The 22850-nt window shown below is 39.1% G+C and overlaps 1 protein-coding gene across 1 annotated transcript in view; it reads right to left on the bottom strand.

Moving 5' to 3' along the window:
- Positions 1–22850, bottom strand: part of PPT1 (palmitoyl-protein thioesterase 1) — a 177949-nt gene that overhangs the window by 55676 nt on the left and 99423 nt on the right. Inside the window, exon 5 of the mRNA XM_053707299.1 lies at positions 8374–8476. Within this exon, the coding sequence (XP_053563274.1) occupies positions 8374–8476 (103 nt within the window). The remainder of the gene's footprint in view (positions 1–8373; positions 8477–22850) is intronic.

Below are 22850 nucleotides of genomic sequence, written 5' to 3'. Positions count from 1 at the left end.
TTAAACGAGCAATATAAAAAACGTTACTGTGCCTTTAAGGGAAACAAATTTTGCTAAAATTTGAAATAACAGTGAAAAAAGGCAGTTAAACTAACAACATTTTTACAGTGTATGTAACAAGTTAGCAGAGCATTGCACCCACTTGCAAATGGATGATTAACCCCTTAATACAAAAAACGGATTAACAAATTGAAAAAAACGTTTTTTAAACAGTCACAACTGCCACAGCTTCACTGTGGCTTTACCTTCCTCAATATATGACTTTTGAAGCCTTTTGAGCCCTTCAGAGATGTCCTAAAGCATGCAGGGGACTGCTGAGGGAAGCTGAATGTCTCTGTCTGTAATTTTAACTAGGCCCCTCCCACTCATATTACAACAGTGGAAAGCCTCAGGGCAAAAACCAAGCCAGCCATGTGGAAAAAACTAGGCCCCAATAAGTTTTATCACCAAAGCATATATAAAAACGATTAAACATGCCAGCAAACGTTTTATATTGCACATTAATCAGAGTATATACCTCTGATAGCAAGCCTGATACTAGTCGCTATTAAATCACTGTATTTAGGCTTAACTTACATTAATCCGGTATCAGCAGCTTTTTTCTAGCAAATTCCATCCCTAGAAAAACTTAAACTGCACATACCTTATTGCATGATAACCTGCACGCCATTCTCCCTCTGAAGTTACCTCACTCCTCAGACATATGTGAGAACAGCAGTGGATCTTAGTTACTTCTGCTAAGATCATAGAAAAACGCAGGCAGATTCTTCTTCTAAATGCTGCCTGAGATAAAATAGTACAACTCCGGTACCATTTAAAAACAAACTTTTGATTGAAGAAAAAACTAACTATATTACACCACTTTCCTCTTACTACCGCCAGCTATGTTGAGAGCTTGCAAGAGAATGACTGGATATGGCAATTAGGGGAGGAGCTATATAGCAGCTCTGCTGTGGGTGATCCTCTTGCAACTTCCTGTTGGGAAAGAGAATATACCACTAGTAATGGATGATCCGTGGACTGGATACACCTTACAAGAGAAAACGGTTACTGCACCTTTAAGAATAAAAAGTGTACACTGTTTTGCAAAGTCGTTAAAACGATATTCAAAATGAATAATTTTCTTAATATGAGAGCCTAATGTGCTATCAGATATTGCACCACAAGTAATAGGAGAGTTAAATCTTATTTTTAGTAAATTAGGCAGTAAAAACGATTTGCAGACAATTTTCACTTAATGGATTCTGCACAGCGGAGCTGTGGCGCCTACCTGCCCCCAAGACCTGTCAAAACGATCCGGTCCCACTCCAAAGTACAGCCTCACAGTCTGGTTCCAACCGGAGCTAATGGCTGCTACCTCTCCAGAAACTAACTGCGCACTGAAGCGCGAAATTAGGCCCCGTCCATCATGTCTGATGAACCGACAACTTGAGAAAACCGCATGGGAAGCATTTCAGCAATAAAAATATGCACACACTGCTTTTTTTGTAATGAACATGCCATGTGAACCCCACAGAAAAATTAAACTCAGCCTCAATAAACCCCATAATAGTAACATTAGGTGTTTCCTAGGCTGCCCCAGTGTCTAAAACCACATAGCCCTTAAGTATCCCATGTTATCTTGAATGGGATAATAATACACAGGTTACTACAGTACCACCCTTTTTATATAAGAAATACTGCTTACCCTTTCCCCGCATGGGAAATATGTCAGCCAAATTCTGATATATCAGGTCTCCTCAGAATGTAAATGACTGCACATACCTTGATACTGCTTGCAGCAAGAAAACGTTCCCCCATAATGAACATTTCTCCTGTACTTCCTCAGTAAAACTTGAGAGAACGAACATGGATCTTAGTTACTACTGCTAAGATCATACGACTCAAGGCATGATTCTTCTTCTATGTCATGCCAGAGTAAAAACAGTACTCACCGGTACCATTTAAAATAACAAATTCTTGATTGAAGAAAAAGTAAACTATCTTTTTATCACCACATAAACTTTACCCTTCCTATTGCTAGCATAGGCAAAGAGAATGACTGGGGGGAGGAGTTAGGGGAGGAGCTATATAGCAGCTCTGCTGTGGTGCTCTTTGACACTTCCTGCTAGCAGGAGGAATATATCCCACAAGTAAAGGATGAAACCCGTGGACTCGGTATATCTTGTAAAAGAAAAAAAGATGTTTTAGCTCAAAATATCTTCAGCTAACAATAGTAATTGCTCTGTGAGCAGTTAACCACCAGCTACTCATTTTACTGTCATCTGTGTGATGGAAAGAAAACAGCCAATTGGCATAATCAGTACAAGCATGATTTTATGGTATTCATAAACTGACTGTGACTGCACATACCACATGCACACTCCTTTTCAAGTCCCGGGACAAGCATCCCAATTGGATGCTTAAAGTCCCTTTACAAAAGGATATTGCTATTGAGGTAAAATATATTAAAAAATTTTACATAGAAATGTTAATATATTTTCTAGTCAGCTTTTTATAGCTATACTACATCCCTTTCAAGTGCTTTAGCATTTTGGTATCATGTCCATTTAATTATCCTTATAATTAGGGATGCACCGATACCGATACTAGTATCGGTACCGATACCAAGTACTTGCATGAGTACTTGTACCGATACCTGCACTTCCTACCCATATGCTATCTTGTGGCGTTTTTTCAAACTGCATGTTCCCATTTCATTTTAAACTGGAGTGGAGACTAAACTAAAAATTGTTTACTACTGTTCTGCCAATACAAATTGTTGTTATTTGTATTATTGTAGGAGAGATCACTGTACCTCGTTCAGACAAACCCCTGAAGTACTGGGCAGTTAATAAACAGATTTCCAGCTCTGGCTAAAATGGCCCAAAAATATCTTTCTGCACCATGCAGTAGTGTGGAAAGTGAAAGACTGTTCAACTTAGAGTCGAACCTCCATACAACCTCCATACAAATGTCAGATTGATGTTATATAAAAGCCCTAAAACCTAATTGTATCACCCCTTTAAATTTAATATTTTATTGTAATATTTTTTATTTATAAACATGTTCAGTGAACTTTTTTATTATTTCATAATGTCTTTTGAATTACAGTCCTTTATAATTATAAAGAAGGAATCTTAAATAATTAGTCTGTATTGTGCTTGGTAAACTGTCACATGACATAAAAAAAAAAGTATCGGTAATTGGTATCGGCAAGTATTTGAAAACAAGTATCGGTACTTGTACTCAGTCATAAAAAAATGGTATCGGTGCAACCCTACTTATAATTATACTACACAATCTGTTAGGTAGTCTAGACAAAAAACATAATTTATGTAAGAACTTACCTGATAAATTCATTTCTTTCATATTAGCAAGAGTCCATGAGCTAGTGACGTATGGGATATACATTCCTACCAGGAGGGGCAAAGTTTCCCAAACCTCAAAATGCCTATAAATACACCCCTCACCACACCCACAATTCAGTTTAACGAATAGCCAAGAAGTGGGGTGATAAAAAAGTGCGAAAGCATATAAAATAAGGAATTGGAATAATTGTGCTTTATACAAAATCATAACCACCACAAAAAAAGGGCGGGCCTCATGGACTCTTGCTAATATGAAAGAAATGAATTTATCAGGTAAGTTCTTACATAAATTATGTTTTCTTTCATGTAATTAGCAAGAGTCCATGAGCTAGTGACATATGGGATAATGATTACCCAAGATGTGGATCTTTCCACACAAGAGTCACTAGAGAGGGAGGGATAAAATAAAGACAGCCAATTCCTGCTGAAAATAATCCACACCCAAAATAAAGTTTAACGAAAAACATAAGCAGAAGATTCAAACTGAAACCGCTGCCTGAAGTACTTTTCTACCAAAAACTGCTTCAGAAGAAGAAAATACATCAAAATGGTAGAATTTAGTAAAAGTATGCAAAGAGGACCAAGTTGCTGCTTTGCAAATCTGATCAACCGAAGCTTCATTCCTAAACGCCCAGGAAGTAGAAACTGACCTAGTAGAATGAGTTGTAATTCTCTGAGGCGGAGTTTTACCCGACTCAACATAGGCAAGATGAATTAAAGATTTCAACCAAGATGCCAAAGAAATGGCAGAAGCTTTCTGGCCTTTTCTAGAACCGAAAAAGATAACAAATAGACTAGAAGTCTTTCGGAAAGATTTAGTAGCTTCAACATAATATTTCAAAGCTCTAACAACATCCAAAGAATGCAACGATTTCTCCTTAGAATTCTTAGGATTAGGACATAATGAAGGAACCACAATTTCTCTACTAATGTTGTTGGAATTCACAACTTTAGGTAAAAATTCAAAAGAAGTTCGCAACACCGCCTTATCCTGATGAAAAATCAGAAAAGGAGATTCACAAGAAAGAGCAGATAATTCAGAAACTCTTCTGGCAGAAGAGATGGCCAAAAGGAACAAAACTTTCCAAGAAAGTAATTTAATGTCCAATGAATGCATAGGTTCAAACGGAGGAGCTTGAAGAGCCCCCAGAACCAAATTCAAACTCCAAGGAGGAGAAATTGACTTAATGACAGGTTTTATACGAACCAAAGCTTGTACAAAACAATGAATATCAGGAAGAATAGCAATCTTTCTGTGAAAAAGAACAGAAAGAGCAGAGATTTGTCCTTTCAAGGAACTTGCGGACAAACCTTTATCTAAACCATCCTGAAGAAACTGTAAAATTCTCGGTAATCTAAAAGAATGCCAAGAAAAATGATGAGAAATACACCAAGAAATATAAGTTTTCCAGACTCTATAATATATCTCTCTAGATACAGATTTACGAGCCTGTAACATAGTATTAATCACAGAGTCAGAGAAACCTCTTTGACGAAGAATCAAGCGTTCAATCTCCATACCTTTAAATTTAAGGATTTCAGATCCTGATGGAAAAAAGGACCTTGTGACAGAAGGTCTGGTCTTAACGGAAGAGTCCACGGTTGGCAAGAGGCCATCCGGACAAGATCCGCATACCAAAACCTGTGAGGCCATGCCGGAGCTACCAGCAGAACAAACGAGCATTCCTTCAGAATCTTGGAGATTACTCTTGGAAGAAGAACTAGAGGCGGGAAGATATAGGCAGGATGATACTTCCATGGAAGTGATAATGCATCCACTGCTTCCGCCTGAGGATCCCGGGATCTGGACAGATACCTGGGAAGTTTCTTGTTTAGATGGGACGCCATCAAATCTATTTCTGGAAGTTCCCACATTTGAACAATCTGAAGAAATACCTCTGGGTGAAGAGACCATTCGCCCGGATGCAACGTTTGGCGACTGAGATAATCCGCTTCCCAATTGTCTACACCTGGGATATGAACCGCAGAGATTAAACAGGAGCTGGATTCCGCCCAAACCAAAATTCGAGATACTTCTTTCATAGCCAGAGGACTGTGAGTTCCTCCTTGATGATTGATGTATGCCACAGTTGTGACATTGTCTGTCTGAAAACAAATGAACGATTCTCTCTTCAGAAGAGGCCAAAACTGAAGAGCTCTGAAAATTGCACGGAGTTCCAAAATATTGATCGGTAATCTCACCTCCTGAGATTCCCAAACTCCTTGTGCCGTCAGAGATCCCCACACAGCTCCCCAACCTGTGAGACTTGCATCTGTTGAAATTACAGTCCAGGTCGGAAGCACAAAAGAAGCCCCCTGAATTAAACGATGGTGATCTGTCCACCACGTTAGAGAGTGTCGAACAATCGGTTTTAAAGATATTAATTGAGATATCTTTGTGTAATCCTTGCACCATTGATTCAGTATACAAAGCTGAAGAGGTCGCATGTGAAAACGAGCAAAGGGGATCGCGTCCGATGCAGCAGTCATAAGACCTAGAATTTCCATGCATAAGGCTACCGAAGGGAATGATTGTGACTGAAGGTTTCGACAAGCTGCAATCAGTTTTAGACGTCTCTTGTCTGTTAAAGACAGAGTCATGGACACTGAATCTATCTGGAAACCCAGAAAGGTTACCCTTGTCTGAGGAATCAATGAACTTTTTGGTAAATTGATCCTCCGACCATGATCTTGAAGAAACAACACAAGTCGATTCGTATGAAATTCTGCTAAATGTAAAGACTGAGCAAGTACCAAGATATCGTCCAAATAAGGAAATACCACAATACCCTGTTCTCTGATTACAGATAGAAGGGCACCGAGAACCTTTGTAAAAATTCTTGGAGCTGTAGCTAGGCCAAACGGCAGAGCCACACACTGGTAATGCTTGTCCAGAAAAGAGAATCTCAGGAACTGATAATGATCTGGATGAATCGGAATATGCAGATATGCATCCTGTAAATCTATTGTGGACATAAAATTCCCTTGCTGAACAAAAGGCAAGATAGTCCTTACAGTTACCATCTTGAACGTTGGTATCCTTACATAACGATTCAATATTTTTAGATCCAGAACTGGTCTGAAGGAATTCTCCTTCTTTGGTACAATGAAGAGATTTGAATAAAACCCCATCCCCTGTTCCTGAACTGGAACTGGCATAATTACTCCAGTCAACTCTAGATCTGAAACACAATTCAGAAATGCTTAAGCTTTTACTGGATTTACTGGGACACGGGAAAGAAAAAATCTCTTTGCAGGAGGTCTCATCTTGAAACCAATTCTGTACCCTTCTGAAACAATGTTCTGAATCCAAAGATTGTGAACAGAATTGATCCAAATTTCTTTGAAAAAACGTAACCTGCCCCCTACCAGCTGAGCTGGAATGAGGGCCGCACCTTCATGTGGACTTAGAAGCAGGCTTTGCCTTTCTGGCTGGCTTGGATTTATTCCAGATTGGAGATGGTTTCCAAACTGATACTGCTCCTGAGGATGAAGGATCAGACTTTTGTTCTTTGTTGAAACGAAAGGAACGAAAACGATTATTAGCCCTGTTTTTACCTTTAGATTTTTTATCCTGTGGTAAAAAAGTTCCTTTCCCACCAGTAACAGTTGAAATAATAGAATCCAACTGAGAACCAAATAATTTGTTACCCTGGAAAGAAATGGAAAGTAGAGTTGATTTAGAAGCCATATCAGCATTCCAAGTCTTAAGCCATAAAGCTCTTCTAGCTAAAATAGCTAGAGACCTAAACCTGACATCAACTCTGATAATATCAAAGATAGCATCACAGATAAAATTATTAGCATGCTGAAGAATAATAATATCATGAGAATCATGATGTGTTACTTGTTGCGCTAAAGTTTCCAACCAAAAAGTTGAAGCTGCAGCAACATCAGCCAAAGATATAGCAGGTCTAAGAAGATTACCTGAACACAGATAAGCTTTTCTTAGAAAGGATTCAATTTTCCTATCTAAAGGATCCTTAAACGAAGTTAAAAGATTTTTTACGTTTACTAGAAGGAGAAATAACAGACATAGCCTTCTTTATGGATTCAGAAACAAAATCTCTTATGTTATCAGGAACATTCTGCACCTTAGATGTTGAAGGAACTGCAACAGGCAATGGTACTTTACTAAAGGAAATATTATCTGCATTAACAAAGAATTTTTGCGCCAAAAAAGTCAGCCCCAAGAATGACGCAATAAAATTAAGCATTTTCAGCCCCCGCGAGCCTAACAGCCCACAGGGAAAAAGTCAAATTTTTTAAGGTAAGAAAAAATGATTAATTCAAATGCATTATCCCAAATATGAAACTGACTGTCTGAAAAATAAGGAATGTTGAACATTTCTGAGTCAAGGCAAATAAATGTTTGAATACATATATTTAGAACTTTATAAACAAAGTGCCCAACCATAGCTTAGAGTGTCACAGAAAATAAGATTTACTTACCCCAGGACACTCATCTACATGTTTGTAGAAAGCCAAACCAGTACTGAAACGAGAATCAGCAGAGGTAATGGTATATATAAGAGTATATCGTCGATCTGAAAAGGGAGGTAAGAGATGAATCTCTACGACCGATAACAGAGAACCTATGAAATAGACCCCGTAGAAGGAGATCACTGCATTCAAATAGGCAATACTCTCCTCACATCCCTCTGACATTCACTGCACGCTGAGAGGAAAACCGGGCTCCAACTTGCTGCGGAGCGCATATCAACGTAGAATCTAGCACAAACTTACTTCACCACCTCCATCGGAGGCAAAGTTTGTAAAACTGAATTGTGGGTGTGGTGAGGGGATAGGCATTTTGAGGTTTGGGAAACTTTGCCCCTCCTGGTAGGAATGTATATCCCATACGTCACTAGCTCATGGACTCTTGCTAATTACATGAAAGAAAAACTTTATTCTATATTAACAATACAGAGTCAATTATTTTTAACGTAACTGACAAACAAATTAAATTGAAGAAGTTGTTTATAAACTGATTTAAATATTGTTTCCCCCTTTTGTTGCTTACCGTTCCTGAACTATTTTGCTATAGGCTTCATTATTTAGCATCTTTCTTATCCAGTCACAAATATGTGATTTTTCTGAAGGGCAGCGAGGGACACCATACACTCCTAGGGAAATAACATATAGAAAAGATAAAATAACAGCCAGAAGTCTACTTAAGGAATGACTTGGTAAGGTAAAAGATGCAGGTATAGCCTCAATGAAAAAAGAAAGTGCGTTAATGGAGAAAAAGTAGATATCTAACTGTTTGAAGTATTTACGCCTGATACAAAGAGGAAGAGGCATTATATCAAGATACTATGACCAGGCTTTTTTGAAGGGAATATATATATATATATATATATATATATATATATATATATATATTACCAAGATGAGCACTCTCACTTCAAAGGTTCAGCAGCCAGGGTGCTAGTGGGTAATAGATAATAATAGCAAGAACTAGCACTCGCTGGACTTTTTCAAAAAAAATGTTGGTGTTTGAAAAAGTACAGCGAGTGCTAGTTCTTGCTATTATATATATATACACACACATATATATATATATATATATATATATATATATATATATATATATATATACACACACATACACACACACTTACCTGATCAATTATTTTATATATATATATATATATATATATATATATATATATATATATATATATATATATACACATACATACATACACACACATACACTTACCTGATCAATTATTTTATATATATATATATATATATATATATATATATATATATATATATATATATATATATATATATTTTTTTTTTTTTTATTAGGGATGGGCGATATGGGTGAAAAAAAGGCGATTGCGTTAACACTACAGAATCTTACTGTACATGTTTCTCAATGTTCAATACACTCTTAGAGCATAAAAATACAAACCACAAAATAGTTAAAATAAAATTAGCTAGTGCTACCTGTGCTGTGGTTACATAGATAGTATAAAGTCCCTTTATTTAACAGTACACTACAGAATCTTACTGTACATATTTCTCAATGTCCAATGCACTCTTGGAGCATAAAAATACAAACCACAAAAGAAGTTACAAAAAAAAAAAAAAGTCAGTAAGGCACTATAAAGTATTTGTAAAATACTCACTGTCCCACCGCCACACCACCGCTTGACCACCCCCACACTACTCCCAGATGACTCCCACACACTCTTCAATCTCTTCCAAAATGGCCGTTTGGCGGGCATTCTCAGGTCCGCCCACGGCCGCACACTGGTCTGCCACTCATTCTCCCTCTACGCCACCGTTTTAAAGACAATCTGAGGATTTTTTATTTTTTTTTAAATTGCATACTCTCGCGGTTTTAAAACCGCGGCGATTAATTGCGGTTTAAAACCGCATCCGCGATTAATCGTGCAGCCCTAATTTTTATATATATATATATATACACACACATATACACATACATACATACACACACACACACACACACACACACACACACACACACACACAGGTAGCCCTCAGTTTACGCCGGGGTTAGGTTCCAGAAGGAATGGTTGTAAATCGAAACCGTTGTAAATTAAAACCCAGTTTATAATGTAAGTCAATGGGAAGTGAGGGAGTTGGATTCCAGGCCCATATCAAAATTGTCATAAGTAACACCTAATACAATATTTTTAAAGCTTTGAAATGAAGACTTTAAATGCTAAACATCATTATAAACCTAATTAAATAATCACACAACAGACTGTATCATCAAACTAAGTTTAATGAACAAAAACATTTTTTACTTGCATTTTTCTGCAAACAGTTTTCTGCATTGTTAGCATGTTAGATAATATTGGGTCTGCACCTATTCTATGCATTTCAATCTGGAGTGATTAATAGGCAGTTCGGCACCCTCACCTCAAGCAGCTAGACATGAAGATAATAGGGAAATGGCTGCTAGATCTTGTTGCTTGATAGGTCTGGTCTGCTCTGTGTACACAGATTAATTTCAGTCTGCTAAATTGCATAACTTTGCTGCAACACAAGCGGACAGCTCCACCTACTGGCTCTTTTAATTAGTGCACTGCTTTTCAATAGTAGTCACATGACTGAAAAAAAAGTTTGTTATTCTGAACCGGCGCAAACCGAGGGGTGTGTGTGTGTGTGTGTGTGTATGTGTATGTGTATGTGTATGTGTATATATATATATATATATATAATAAATAAGAAAGGCACTCTCCGTATAATTAGTATAATAGGTTTTATACTAATTATACAGAGAGTGCCTTTCTTATTTATTATATATCAATGGTTTAAGTGCACCCCGGATGCTGGATTGAAGCAGTGAGTGTGGGATCCTTTTGTAAAATTATATATATATATATATATATTATTTTTTAAACCCACAATGTTGCAATTGCTCTTGTAGAAAGCACTTAATACTCATAGAAGCAATCTTCCTGCCTTCAAGAAAGTCTTGAATCCCTTTTTATGAGTCAAGAAGCCAATGATACCATAGTAGCTTTCTGCCCCTTACTAGACTCAGTAGTGAAATATACAAACCTAGAAGTTTGTCTGAAATTTTAGTTGCTTGGAGATAGAACTTCAAAGCGTTTACTACATTCAGATTATGTAATATCCGCTATCTAGAGATAACAGGATCTGAACACAAATGAAGGAACCGGTCTTCACGAGCACAGACATTGCATTCTACTCTTTGCTGTATCATTTGGAGTATATAAAGGTACTTTCCAAGGTAATAGTCGATATCAGTAGAATGCAATGGTTCAAGAGAGAAACCTGAGCAAAAGTCTGAACCACCATCCCGAGAAAACTGAAGGATTCTAGGAATCTAAAAGGAATAACTAGAAAACCCTCTAGAAGAGCACCACTCAAAATAGGTCTTCAAATGTTGTGAAATTTAGAGATTTGCGATATTGATAGAAAAAAAGAACATTGAGACAACAGGTCTTGTCTCAGAGAAAGAAGCCATGGAAAGCAAGAGGACGTCTATGTCTGCCTACCAAATCCTGCAGTTACAGGCTGGAGAAATTAATATAACATACATTGACTTCTGTTTGTTTTATTCAAAGAGTCATTTCTTGGATCAAGGGAAACGGGTATGAAAAGATGAAAGTCCCATGGACATACCAAGGTGACTTATGTGAGTCTTTGGATCTTTTGATCTTGCACAATAGCTTGGAAGCGCCAGATTTAAGTGAGAGGCTATCAGATCTATCTATTGATCACTGAACGATCGAAAATGTCCTAATGGAGAGACCACTCTCTTGAAAGGACTGATCGACTGCTGTGATAATTCACCTCCCACTTGTTCACACATGGTATGTGAATTGCCAATAGGGAGCAATAATTCCTCTCTACCCAAGGCAAAATTTGGTCGTGGATCCTTCAACAAATGTAACCTATTGTACTTAAACAAAAAAATATGAGAACCAGCCTATATGACCGTTGTCAATATTTCCTGAAAACGGAGAGTAACTGTGCCTTTAAAAAATAAAACTACACAATTTTTCTGCACCAACACTCTAACAAAGGGTCCTGAACTGTATCTTTAAAATATAAAATTACAAAATTTTACAGCTATAAGCCATATACTTGAAAAAATAAATGGCAAAACAACAGTGCACCTCTACAGCTCTGCTGAGGTGCCTACCTGCCCCCACGGTACATCATTCATGACTAATCGTTCACCGGAATGCCTAAGACCGACTGCTTAAATCTTCAGCCATGCGTTCGTACCAAACAACGGAGTCCTCCAGCTTACATCATATCAGATGCCGGGATCCCTTAGAATAGCAACTGCACGGCTACCCAGCGCGCAAACGTTTAAGCCCCACCCTTTGTGGGCGGCAAAGAAAAACCCGTCTGAACCCGGCTAAACTAAGTGAAAAGAAAAAATGCCGGTCAAGAAATACAATCCTATCTGTACCTCCTAAAGGGAAGGACAACAAGGATAGCAGAGACTGTTCTTTAAAACTTTATTCGTACATCAATTAAAAAGTAGCGGAGGCACCCTCCAGCAGGACATGGAGACACAAATCCCACAGAGGACAAGCTTACGTGTTTCAGCTAAAAAACAGAATTTATGCTTACCTGATAAATTACTTTCTCTTGTGGTGTATCCAGTCCACGGATTCATCCTTTACTTGTGGGATATTCTCCTTCCTAACAGGAAGTGGCAAAGAGAGCACACAGCAGAGCTGTCCATATAGCTCCCCCTCTAGCTCCACCCCCCAGTCATTCGACCGGAGGTTAGGAAGAAAAAGGAGAAACCATAGGGTGCAGTGGTGACTGTAGTTTAAATTTAAAAACCACCTGTCTTAAAATGACAGGACGGGCCGTGGACTGGATACACCACAAGAGAAAATAATTTATCAGGTAAGCATAAATTCTGTTTTCTCTTGTAAGGTGTATCCAGTCCACGGATTCATCCTTTACTTGTGGGATACCAATACCAAAGCTTTAGGACACGGATGAAGGGAGGGAACAAGACAGGTACCTTAAACGGAAGGCACCACTGCTTGTAAAACCTCTCTCCCAAAAATAGCCTCCGAAGAAGCAAAAGTATCGAATTTGTAAAATTTGGAAAAAGTATGCAGCGAAGACCAAGTTGCTGCCTTGCAAATCTGTTCAACAGAAGCCTCATTTTTAAAAGCCCATGTGGAAGCCACTGCTCTGGTAGAATGAGCAGTAATTGTTTCAGGAGGCTGCTGGCCAGCAGTCTCATAGGCCAAGCGGATGATGCTTTTCAGCCAAAAGGAAAGAGAGGTAGCGGTCGCCTTTTGACCTCTCCTCTTACCAGAATAGATAACAAACAAAGAAGTTGTTTGTCTGAAATCCTTAGTTGCTTGTAAATTGAACTTTAAAGCACGAACCACATCAAGATTGTGTAACAGACGTTCCTTCTTTGACGAAGGATTAGGACACAGAGAAGGAACAACAATTTCCTGGTTAATATTCTTATTAGACACAACCTTAGGAAGAAAACCGGGTTTGGAACGCAAAACTACCTTATCTGCGTGGAACACCAAGTAAGGTGAGTCACACTGTAAGGCAGATAACTCTGAAACTCTTCGAGCAGAAGAGATAGCTACCAAAAACAAAACTTTCCAAGATAAAAGTTTAATATCTATGGAATGTAAAGGTTCAAACGGAACCCCTTGCAGAACTGAAAGAACTAAATTCAGACTCCATGGCGGAGCCACGGGTCTATAAACAGGCTTGATTCTGACTAAAGCCTGACTAAACGCTTGAACGTCTGGTACCTCTGCCAGACGTTTGTGTAAAAGAATAGACAAAGCAGATATCTGTCCTCTTAAGGAACTAGCTGATAATCCTTTCTCCAATCCTTCTTGGAGAAAGGACAATATCCTGGGAATCCTAATCTTACTCCGTGAGTAACCCTTGGATTCGCACCAACAAAGATATTTTCGCCAAATCTTATGGTAGATTTTCCTGGTGACAGGCTTTCTAGCCTGAATCAGGGTATCGATAACCGACTCAGAGAAACCACGCTTAGATAGAATTAGGCGTTCAATCTCCAAGCAGTCAGACGCAGAGAAATTAGATTTGGATGTTTGAAAGGACCTTGAAGTAGAAGGTCCTGCCTCATTGGCAGAGTCCATGGTGGAACGGATGACATGTCCACTAGGTCTGCATACCAAGTCCTGCGTGGCCACGCAGGTGCTATTAGAATCACTGACGCCCTCTCCTGCTTGATTCTGGCAACCAGACGAGGAAGGAGAGGAAACGGTGGAAACACATAGGCCAGATTGAAGGACCAAGGCGCTGCTAGAGCATCTATCAACACCGCCTGGGGATCCCGGGACCTGGACCCGTAAAGAGGAAGTTTGGCGTTCTGACAGGACACCATCAGATCCAATTCTGGAGTGCCCCATAGCTGAGTCAGCTGGGCAAATACCTCCGGGTGGAGTTCCCACTCCCCCGGATGAAAAGTCTGACAACTTAGAAAATCCGCTTCCCAGTTGTCTACTCCTGGGATGTGAATTGCTGAGAGGTGGCAAGAGTGATCCTCCGCCGACCCGATTATTTTGGTTACTTCCATCATTGCTAGGGGACTCCTTGTTCCCCCTTGATGGTTGATGTAAGCTACAGTCGTGACGTTGTCCGACTGAAATCTGATGAATTTGGCCGCAGCTAGCTGAGGCCATGCCTGAAGAGCGTTGAATATCGCCCTCAGTTCCAGAATGTTTATCGGGAGAAGAGCTTCTTCCCGAGACCATAAGCCCTGAGCTTTCAGGGAGTCCCAGACAGCACCCCAGCCCAACAGACTGGCGTCGGTCGTTACGATGATCCACTCTGGTCTGCGGAAACACATTCCCTGAGACAGGTGATCCTGAGACAACCACCAGAGAAGAGAATCTCTGGTCCCCTGGTCCAACTGTATTTGAGGAGACAAAATCGGCATAATCCCCATTCCACTGTTTGAGCATGCATAGTTGCAGTGGTCCGAGGTGTATCCGTGCAAAAGGGACTATGTCCATTGCCGCTACCATTAGTCCGATTGTCTCCATGCACTGAGCTACAGACGGCAGAGGAATGGAATGAAGAGCTCAGCAAGTAGTTAAGAGTTTTAACCTTCTGACCTCCGTCAGAAATATTTTCATTTTTACCGAGTCTATTAGTGTTCCTAGGAAGGGAACTCTTGTGAGGGGGGGAGAGAGAACTCTTTTAGATGTTCACCTTCCACACGTGAGACCTCAGAAAGGCCACTACGATTTCCGTGTGAGACTTGGCTCTTTGGAAAGTTGACGCCTGAATTAAGATGTCGTCTAGATAAGGCGCTACTGCTATGCCCCGCGGTCTTAGCAACGCCAGGAGGGACCCTATCACCTTTGTGAAAATTCTGGGAGCAGTGGCCAACCCGAAAGGGAGAGCCACAAACTGAAAATGCTTGTCCAGAAATGCAAACCTGAGAAACTGGTGATGATCTTTGTGGATAGGAATGTGTAGATACGCATCCTTTAGATCCACGGTAGTCATATATTGACCCTCCTGGATCATTGGTAAGATTGTCCGAATGGTCTCCATCTTGAATTATGGGACTCTGAGGAATTTGTTTAGAATTTTGAGATCCAGGATTGGTCTGAAAGTTCCTTCTTTTTTGGGAACCACAAACAGGTTTGAGTAAAACCCCAGCCCTTGTTCCGCAATTGGAACTGGGTGGATCACTCCCATTGTATGTAGGTCTTCTACACAGCGTAAGAACGCCTCTTTCTTTGTTGTGTCTGTAGACAGACGAGAAATATGGAACCTTCCCTTTGCAGGGAAGTCCTTGAATTCTAGAAGATATCCCTGGGATACAATCTCTAAGGCCCAGGGATCGTGTACGTCTCTTGCCCAGGCCTGAGCGAAGAGAGAGAGAGTCTGCCCCCTACTAGATCCGGTCCCGGATCGGGGGCTACCCCTTCATGCTGTCTTGGAGGCAGCTGCAGGCTTCTTGGCCTGTTTACCCTTGTTCCAGCCCTGGTAAGGTTTCCAGGCTGCCCTGGGTTGTGAAGTGTTACCCTCTTGCTTTGCAGCAGGGGAGAATGAAGCGAGAAATTATTTTGTTTGTTCTTTGTCTTAAAGGACTTGTCCTGAGGGAGAGCATGGCCTTTTCCCCCAGTGATTTCTGAGATAATCTCTTTCAATTCAGGCCCGAAAAGGGTCTTTCCTTTGAAAGGGATGTTCAGTAGTTTGGATTTTGACGACACATCGGCTGACCAGGACTTGAGCCATAGCGCCTTCCGCGCCAGAATGGCGAAACCTGAATTCTTTGCCGCTAACTTAGCTAGTTGGAAAGCGGCATCTGTGATAAAAGAATTAGCCAGCTTAAGAGCCTTAATTCTGTCCATAATGTCCTCATATGAGGTCTCCGTCTGGAGCGCATCTTCCAGCGCCTTGAACCAGAAAGCAGCTGCAGTAGTTACAGGAACAATGCACGCTATAGGTATGAGAAGAAAACCTTGATGAACAAAAATTTTCTTAAGTAAACCCTCTAACTTTTTATTCATAGGGTCTTTAAAAGCACAACTGTCCTCAATTGGTATGGTTGTGCGTTTAGCAAGTGAAGAAACAGCCCCCTCCACCTTAGGGACCGTCTGCCAGTCCGTGGTGTCAGATATGGGGAACATTTTCTTAAAAACAGGAGGGGGAACAAACGGAATACCTGGTCTATCCCACTCCCTAGTTACTATATCCGCAATCCTCTTAGGGACCGGGAACACATCAGTGTAAACAGGAACTTCTAGGTACTTGTCCATTTTACACAATTTCTCTGGAACCACCAAAGGGTCACAGTCATCCAGAGTAACTAATATCTCCCTGAGTAATAAGCGGAGGTGTTCTAGTTTAAATTTAAAAGCCAACGTATCCGAGTCTGTCTGAGGAGCAACCTTTCCCGAATCGGAAATTTCTCCCTCAGACAGCACATCCCTCGCCCCCATTTCAGAGCGTTGTGAGTGTATATCGGATACGTCTACTAAAGCGTCAGAATGCTCATAATCTGTTCTTAAAACAGAGCTATCACGCTTTGCAGGTAACACGGGCAGCTTAGATAAAAATACTGAGAGGGTATTATCCATAACTGCCGCCAAATCTTGTAAGGTAAAAGAGTCAGACGCGCTAGAGGTGCTAGGCATTGCTTGAGCGGGCGTAACTGGTTGTGACACTTGGGGAGAGGTCAACAGGCTAACCTCATTACCTTCTATCTGAGAATCATCTTGGGCCACATTTTTAAGTGCAACAATATGGTCTTTAAAGTGTATAGACATATCAGTACAAGTGGGAAACATTTTGAGAGGGGGTTCCACCATGGCTTCTAAACACATTGAACAAGGATTTTCCTTGGTGACAGACATGTTTAACAGACTTGTAGTAAGACAAACAGGCTTAGAAATTACATTAATCAAGCAAAAACACACTTTGCAAAAAAAAACGTTACTGTGCCTTTAAGGAATAAAAAAGGAACACAATTTTCCAAAACAGTGAAAAATGCACCAAACTTTCTGAAATTTTCACAGTATGTACCTAAAGCATTGGTAAGATTGTTAATACGAAGTGGAGGTGAGCGCCAAATAGGCTGAGGATAGGGAAGGGAGCGCCAAATAGGCTAAAATATAATATGCTGGTTAGTAGGTAGCTAAAATATAAGGTGGTGAATAAGATAGTGTTAAAATAAGATGTTTAAAATATGAGATTTATTCTACACATTAATTAAAATAATGAAACAGTATACAGTGGTGGTTACTCATGGATCCATGTTACAATGACATTAGAATAATAAAATACAATACAATATATATGTTTAAAAACAAGAGATAAGCTGGTTGAATCAATATGGCTGATGATAAAGGGATGGCCTAATAGGCCGATGCTCTATTGTATAATTGGCACCTTGGTTGAGTCCAGTATGTGTTAGATGCTCCTGGTAAGTGGTTGGTTGTAATTCAAAATGCTCAGAAAAAACTGACAAAGGTATATATTTAAATGTGGTCAGTGTCCAATACAAAAAATAATCAAAAAATAGAAAAGATAAAAAAAATGAAAAAATGAAAAATACAAAAAGTTAAAAAATTGTGAAAAAATGTGTTCACTCGATGTGATATAACGATGATAAAAAATGAAATTCCTCCAAAAGGTGTGTAACAATGAAAATAGTGTCAGATGTAAATCCAAAGTGATGTTAGTGATTTCAGTGCAAGTAGATCAGTGGTTCAGTGTTAATACGATGTTTGACAATACAAATAGGTTTATAATAAAGAGCCTGAAAAAAAGAAAACAAACAATACTATAATATATGCAATCTGTTCAGTGGATATATCAGTATTATGCTTACTCAGTTCTGTCGACGCGTTTCGGCCATGTACCTCTGGCCTTTATCAAGACTCTTTCTTTCTTTTCTTTTTTTCAGGCTCTTTAGTATAAACCTATTTGTATTGTCAAACATCGTATCAACACTGAACCATTGTATTACATCTGACACTATTTTCATTGTTACACACCTTTTGGAGGAATTTCATTTTTTATCATCGTTATATCACATCGAGTGAACACATTTTTTCACAATTTTTTAACTTTTTGTATTTTTCATTTTTTTATTTTTTTTATCTTTTCTATTTTTTGATTATTTTTTGTATTGGACACTGACCACATTTAAATATATACCTTTGTCAGTTTTTTCTGAGCATTTTGAATTACAACCAACCACTTACCAGGAGCATCTAACACATACTGGACTCAACCAAGGTGCCAATTATACAATAGAGCATCGGCCTATTAGGCCATCCCTTTATCATCAGCCATATTGATTCAACCAGCTTATCTCTTGTTTTTAAACATATATATTGTATTGTATTTTATTATTCTAATGTCATTGTAACATGGATCCATGAGTAACCACCACTGTATACCGTTTCATTATTTTAATTAATGTGTAGAATAAATCTCATATTTTAAACATCTTATTTTAACACTATCTTATTCACCACCTTATATTTTAGCTACCTACTAACCAGCATATTATATTTTAGCCTATTTGGCGCTCCCTTCCCTATCCTCAGCCTATTTGGCGCTCACCTCCACTTCGTATTAACTTCATTTACACATTGGGTACGCTAGGGTACCCATTGAGGAGAGCTAGAGGTATCCCCCATCCCCCTTTCCTTATCTGTTTTTTTGCGCAGGTTATACATCTCTTTTTTTCTAGCATTGGTAAGATTGCACAACTAGCAAAAAAATCGATTAACCCCTTAATGCCCAAACCGGATCAATAGTAAGCTAACAGACCGGTTAAAACAAATTTAGCACCTTGCCACAGATCTGCTGTGGCCCTACCTTCCCTTAGGAGTCAGATTTATGGGGAAAAAGCTTCTTATGGGTCCTCAAACTGTAGCAGGAGCCTCCATGTGAACACAGCCTGAAGATCTAATCAATCTAACTGCGCATCTGAGGCGCGAAATTAGGCCCCTCCCACCTTACTCCGGTGCTGTGAGGCCTAAAGAAACACTCCTAAGAGTTATAATATTAGCCATGTGGGTAACAACCCCTGAAAGGAACCCAAAGGGGCCTTCTAAGTGTCTCAAAAACGATATTTATAAGTAAAAACCGTTTGCCATAAAATAGTGTCAACTTGCCATAAAATAGTGTCAACCAGCATAAATTAGCCCGGTTATGTAAGCTTGTAATTCCATACTTAGTCTCTGAATAAAGCTTACCCTTCCCTCATGGGGATCTTATCAGTCCTTTTCTAGCATTATCACAGTCTTGTGTAGAAATAAATGACTGAACATACCTTATTGCAGCCTAACCTGCAAACCGTTCCCCCCAACTGAAGTTTTCTTGTACTCCTCAGTCTTGTGTGGGAACAGCAGTGGATTTTAGTTACAACATGCTAAAATAATCTTCCTCTCTGCAGAAATCTTCATCTCTTTTCTGCTGGAGAGTAAATAGTACACACCGGTACCATTTAAAATAACAAACTTTTGCTTGTAGAACAAAAACTACAAATCTAACACCACATTCACTTTACCCTTCCGAGAGGGACCCTATTGCTTAGAGCCGGCAAAGAGAATGACTGGGGGGTGGAGCTAGAGGGGGAGCTATATGGACAGCTCTGCTGTGTGCTCTCTTTGCCACTTCCTGTTAGGAAGGAGAATATCCCACAAGTAAAGGATGAATCCGTGGACTGGATACACCTTACAAGAGAAAGCCTTATTCATAGCTGTCATAGCTGTTTACTGGGAACCCCAGTAAAAACGCACTGCCTACACCGGAGTATAATATAAAAACTCCGAAATTCAAAGTCCCCAGTGTCTCGCCCACAACACAGCACCACCAATATAGGGTTATTATTCAGGAAAAGCCCATATCAAGTTACGGTCTGACATCTTATGATACTCAACAGTAGACAGTCACAGAGAAATGAGGGAAACCCTGAATAAAAGATTATGAACCCTCTTGTCAGAAAGTAAATTACACAGTCTTTTCTGAGTTAATTTATGTCCCAGAGAAACAAAATGACTGAACATACCTCTATGCTGAGTGACAGCATGACCGGTCCCACAGGATCAAGAGGCCTTTCCTGCAGTTCTGTGGAGACATACAGGGTCTTAGTTAATATCTGCTAAGACCATCTTCTGAAGGGCAGAACTCAGTATGGGAGGCGCAGTGAGAATTGAATCCCACCAGTTCCCATTGCTTTAAAGCCACCTGTAGCTCTACTCTAGAGGCTGATAAGGAATACGGCTACACCCTGTAATAAAATAGCACTCACTGGTACCATTTTTTTTAATTTTTTTTTATATATATATATATATTTTTATTGAGGTAAAGTTGTGGCGAACAAACATAGTATTACAGCGTCATATAGGTACATTCCAAGTTAACAGAATTTATCATTAGAGATACATATTGGAATTGCATATGTAAAAAAAACAATGTCTACTATTTCCATGACATGGAGCCAATAATATTTACAGTTTCTGTAAGAAGAAGAAAAAGACAATTCAACAGTACGCCAATACAAATTATAAACCTTATCTGTCTGAAAAGGCCGCTCTTGGACTTTATACCATCTGTAATAACCGACGCTTATAGAAGGTTACCTTAACTGTAAGAGACCACTTATGGGTCTCATTGCCTGAACCTCATATTTAAGTTTTATTTTGCTCTATGTTTATAACGAATGGGGGATAAAGAACTTTCCATCTGAAAACATTGGTTTGCTTGGGGGATTCAGTATGTAGGAGCCCCTCTTAAGGTTTACTATAATCCACATTTCTCTATCGTAAAAAAAAAAAAAAAAAAAAAAAAAAAAAAAAGGAGATTATAAATATGCACACATATTTAGGCTAGGCTCGCGGGTAGACCTATTAAATGGTTTCATAATGCAATATGGTAGTTAGTAGTTTGTACCTATAATGTACATTGAATTTTGTGAGCTTAAATTGAACAATGATAGAGTAGATAACCTTAACTAGTAATTATATTGCTGGAGCAGCCTATAGCTCCTGAATGAAGATTGTTAATGAACCAGACGCCTCAATAATAGAATTAGGTGCAATATACCTTCTTAAAGAGTAAAACAACAAGAAACCGAGACTTGCATATGTAAAGGGAACCAGTAAGTCATTGCTTTAAGCCTTACTCCAGTAAAAAGAAAAAAAAACAATGTAAATCTGGAGAGGTACAATCAAAAATATATATGTCTAGATATAAAGGAATATTGCTTTCCATCTTGTGCTATCAAATGGTTATTAGCTAGAAGTCTAGATCAAGCTAAATTCCCAAGGTTAGGCTCATGGATACACCTATGAGGTGGTTGCAAAATTCAATATGGTAGTTAGTAGTTTGTATCAAATATGCACATTGTATTTAGTGAGCTTAGATGGAACAGTGATAGAATAGATACCCATAACTAGTAATATTATTAGAGCAGCTTAGAACTTCTAAATTAGGATTGTAAGTGAACCATCCCTCACAATATTAGAGCTAGTAGCAATATACCTTCTTATTTTTAGATGGCGTTAGGATCATGCCATCCCGGCTGCAGACAGCAAGACCTCACTGCACAATTACAACAAGGAATAAATACAATGCCCTGCTACAATTAGCTGGTAACATAAAGAAAACAAGTATTAGTGAGGTAATATTACTGCTTCTGAGTGGGTAAAACAATACATGAGTATCACGTGAGTAAGTGGGAGTTAAGTGTTCATCTTTGGTATTAAACAAATGTCTGACATAAATAAAAGAAAAACAACAAGAAATAGGGAATTGTATATATATATATATATATATATATATATATATATATATATATATATATATATATAAAAACCTGTAGGACATTACTTTAGCTCTTAATCCAATAAAGAAAAAACAATGTAAGTCTGGACAAGTGTATTCAATTATATGTATACCTAGATATAAACAAACATTGTCTTTTATCTTGTGCTTTCGAGTGGTTATTAGCTAGAGGTCCATAGGAAGCAAAATTCCCAAACATAGGATAGAAAGCCTGCTTGGCTTAAAGTTTTCAAAAAGACAGTGAATTTGCGAGGGGTTCACCATTCGCCTCCTTAGTCCGTACTTATGTAGTGAGCTAACCTACACCAGTCCTAAACACAGCAATGCGGGACTTGGGGCATATGGGGCCGCAATAGCAGCTTGAACAAACTTGCCTGTATGTCTGAATACCGCTCCTCATAACAAGCAGTCGTGCACTGAAGGCCCCCAGCATGTTATCTTCTAATTTGAGCAAAACCGCTAGATTGTATACTGCATTAGGTGTTTGCCATACTCCTTGTGATGCCTGCTTAGGGACCTGGATAACTGTTAGAGGGATATTGTGCGGGACCTCTTGCTTCTTCTGGTAGAGCGCCTCAGTGACATCATGCCTGCTGAACACGAGTCAGTAGCATGTTGAGCTGATGTGGTTAGCTTGATCCAGATCAGGTTTACGGTATCAACCGGTCTAAGCGCATTCTCCCG

The sequence above is a fragment of the Bombina bombina genome, chromosome 3 (genome assembly GCF_027579735.1).
Source record: "Bombina bombina isolate aBomBom1 chromosome 3, aBomBom1.pri, whole genome shotgun sequence".
Lineage (NCBI taxonomy): Eukaryota > Metazoa > Chordata > Amphibia > Anura > Bombinatoridae > Bombina > Bombina bombina.
Note: the sequence above shows the minus strand (reverse complement) of the source record. Positions and strands in the feature narration are given on the sequence as shown.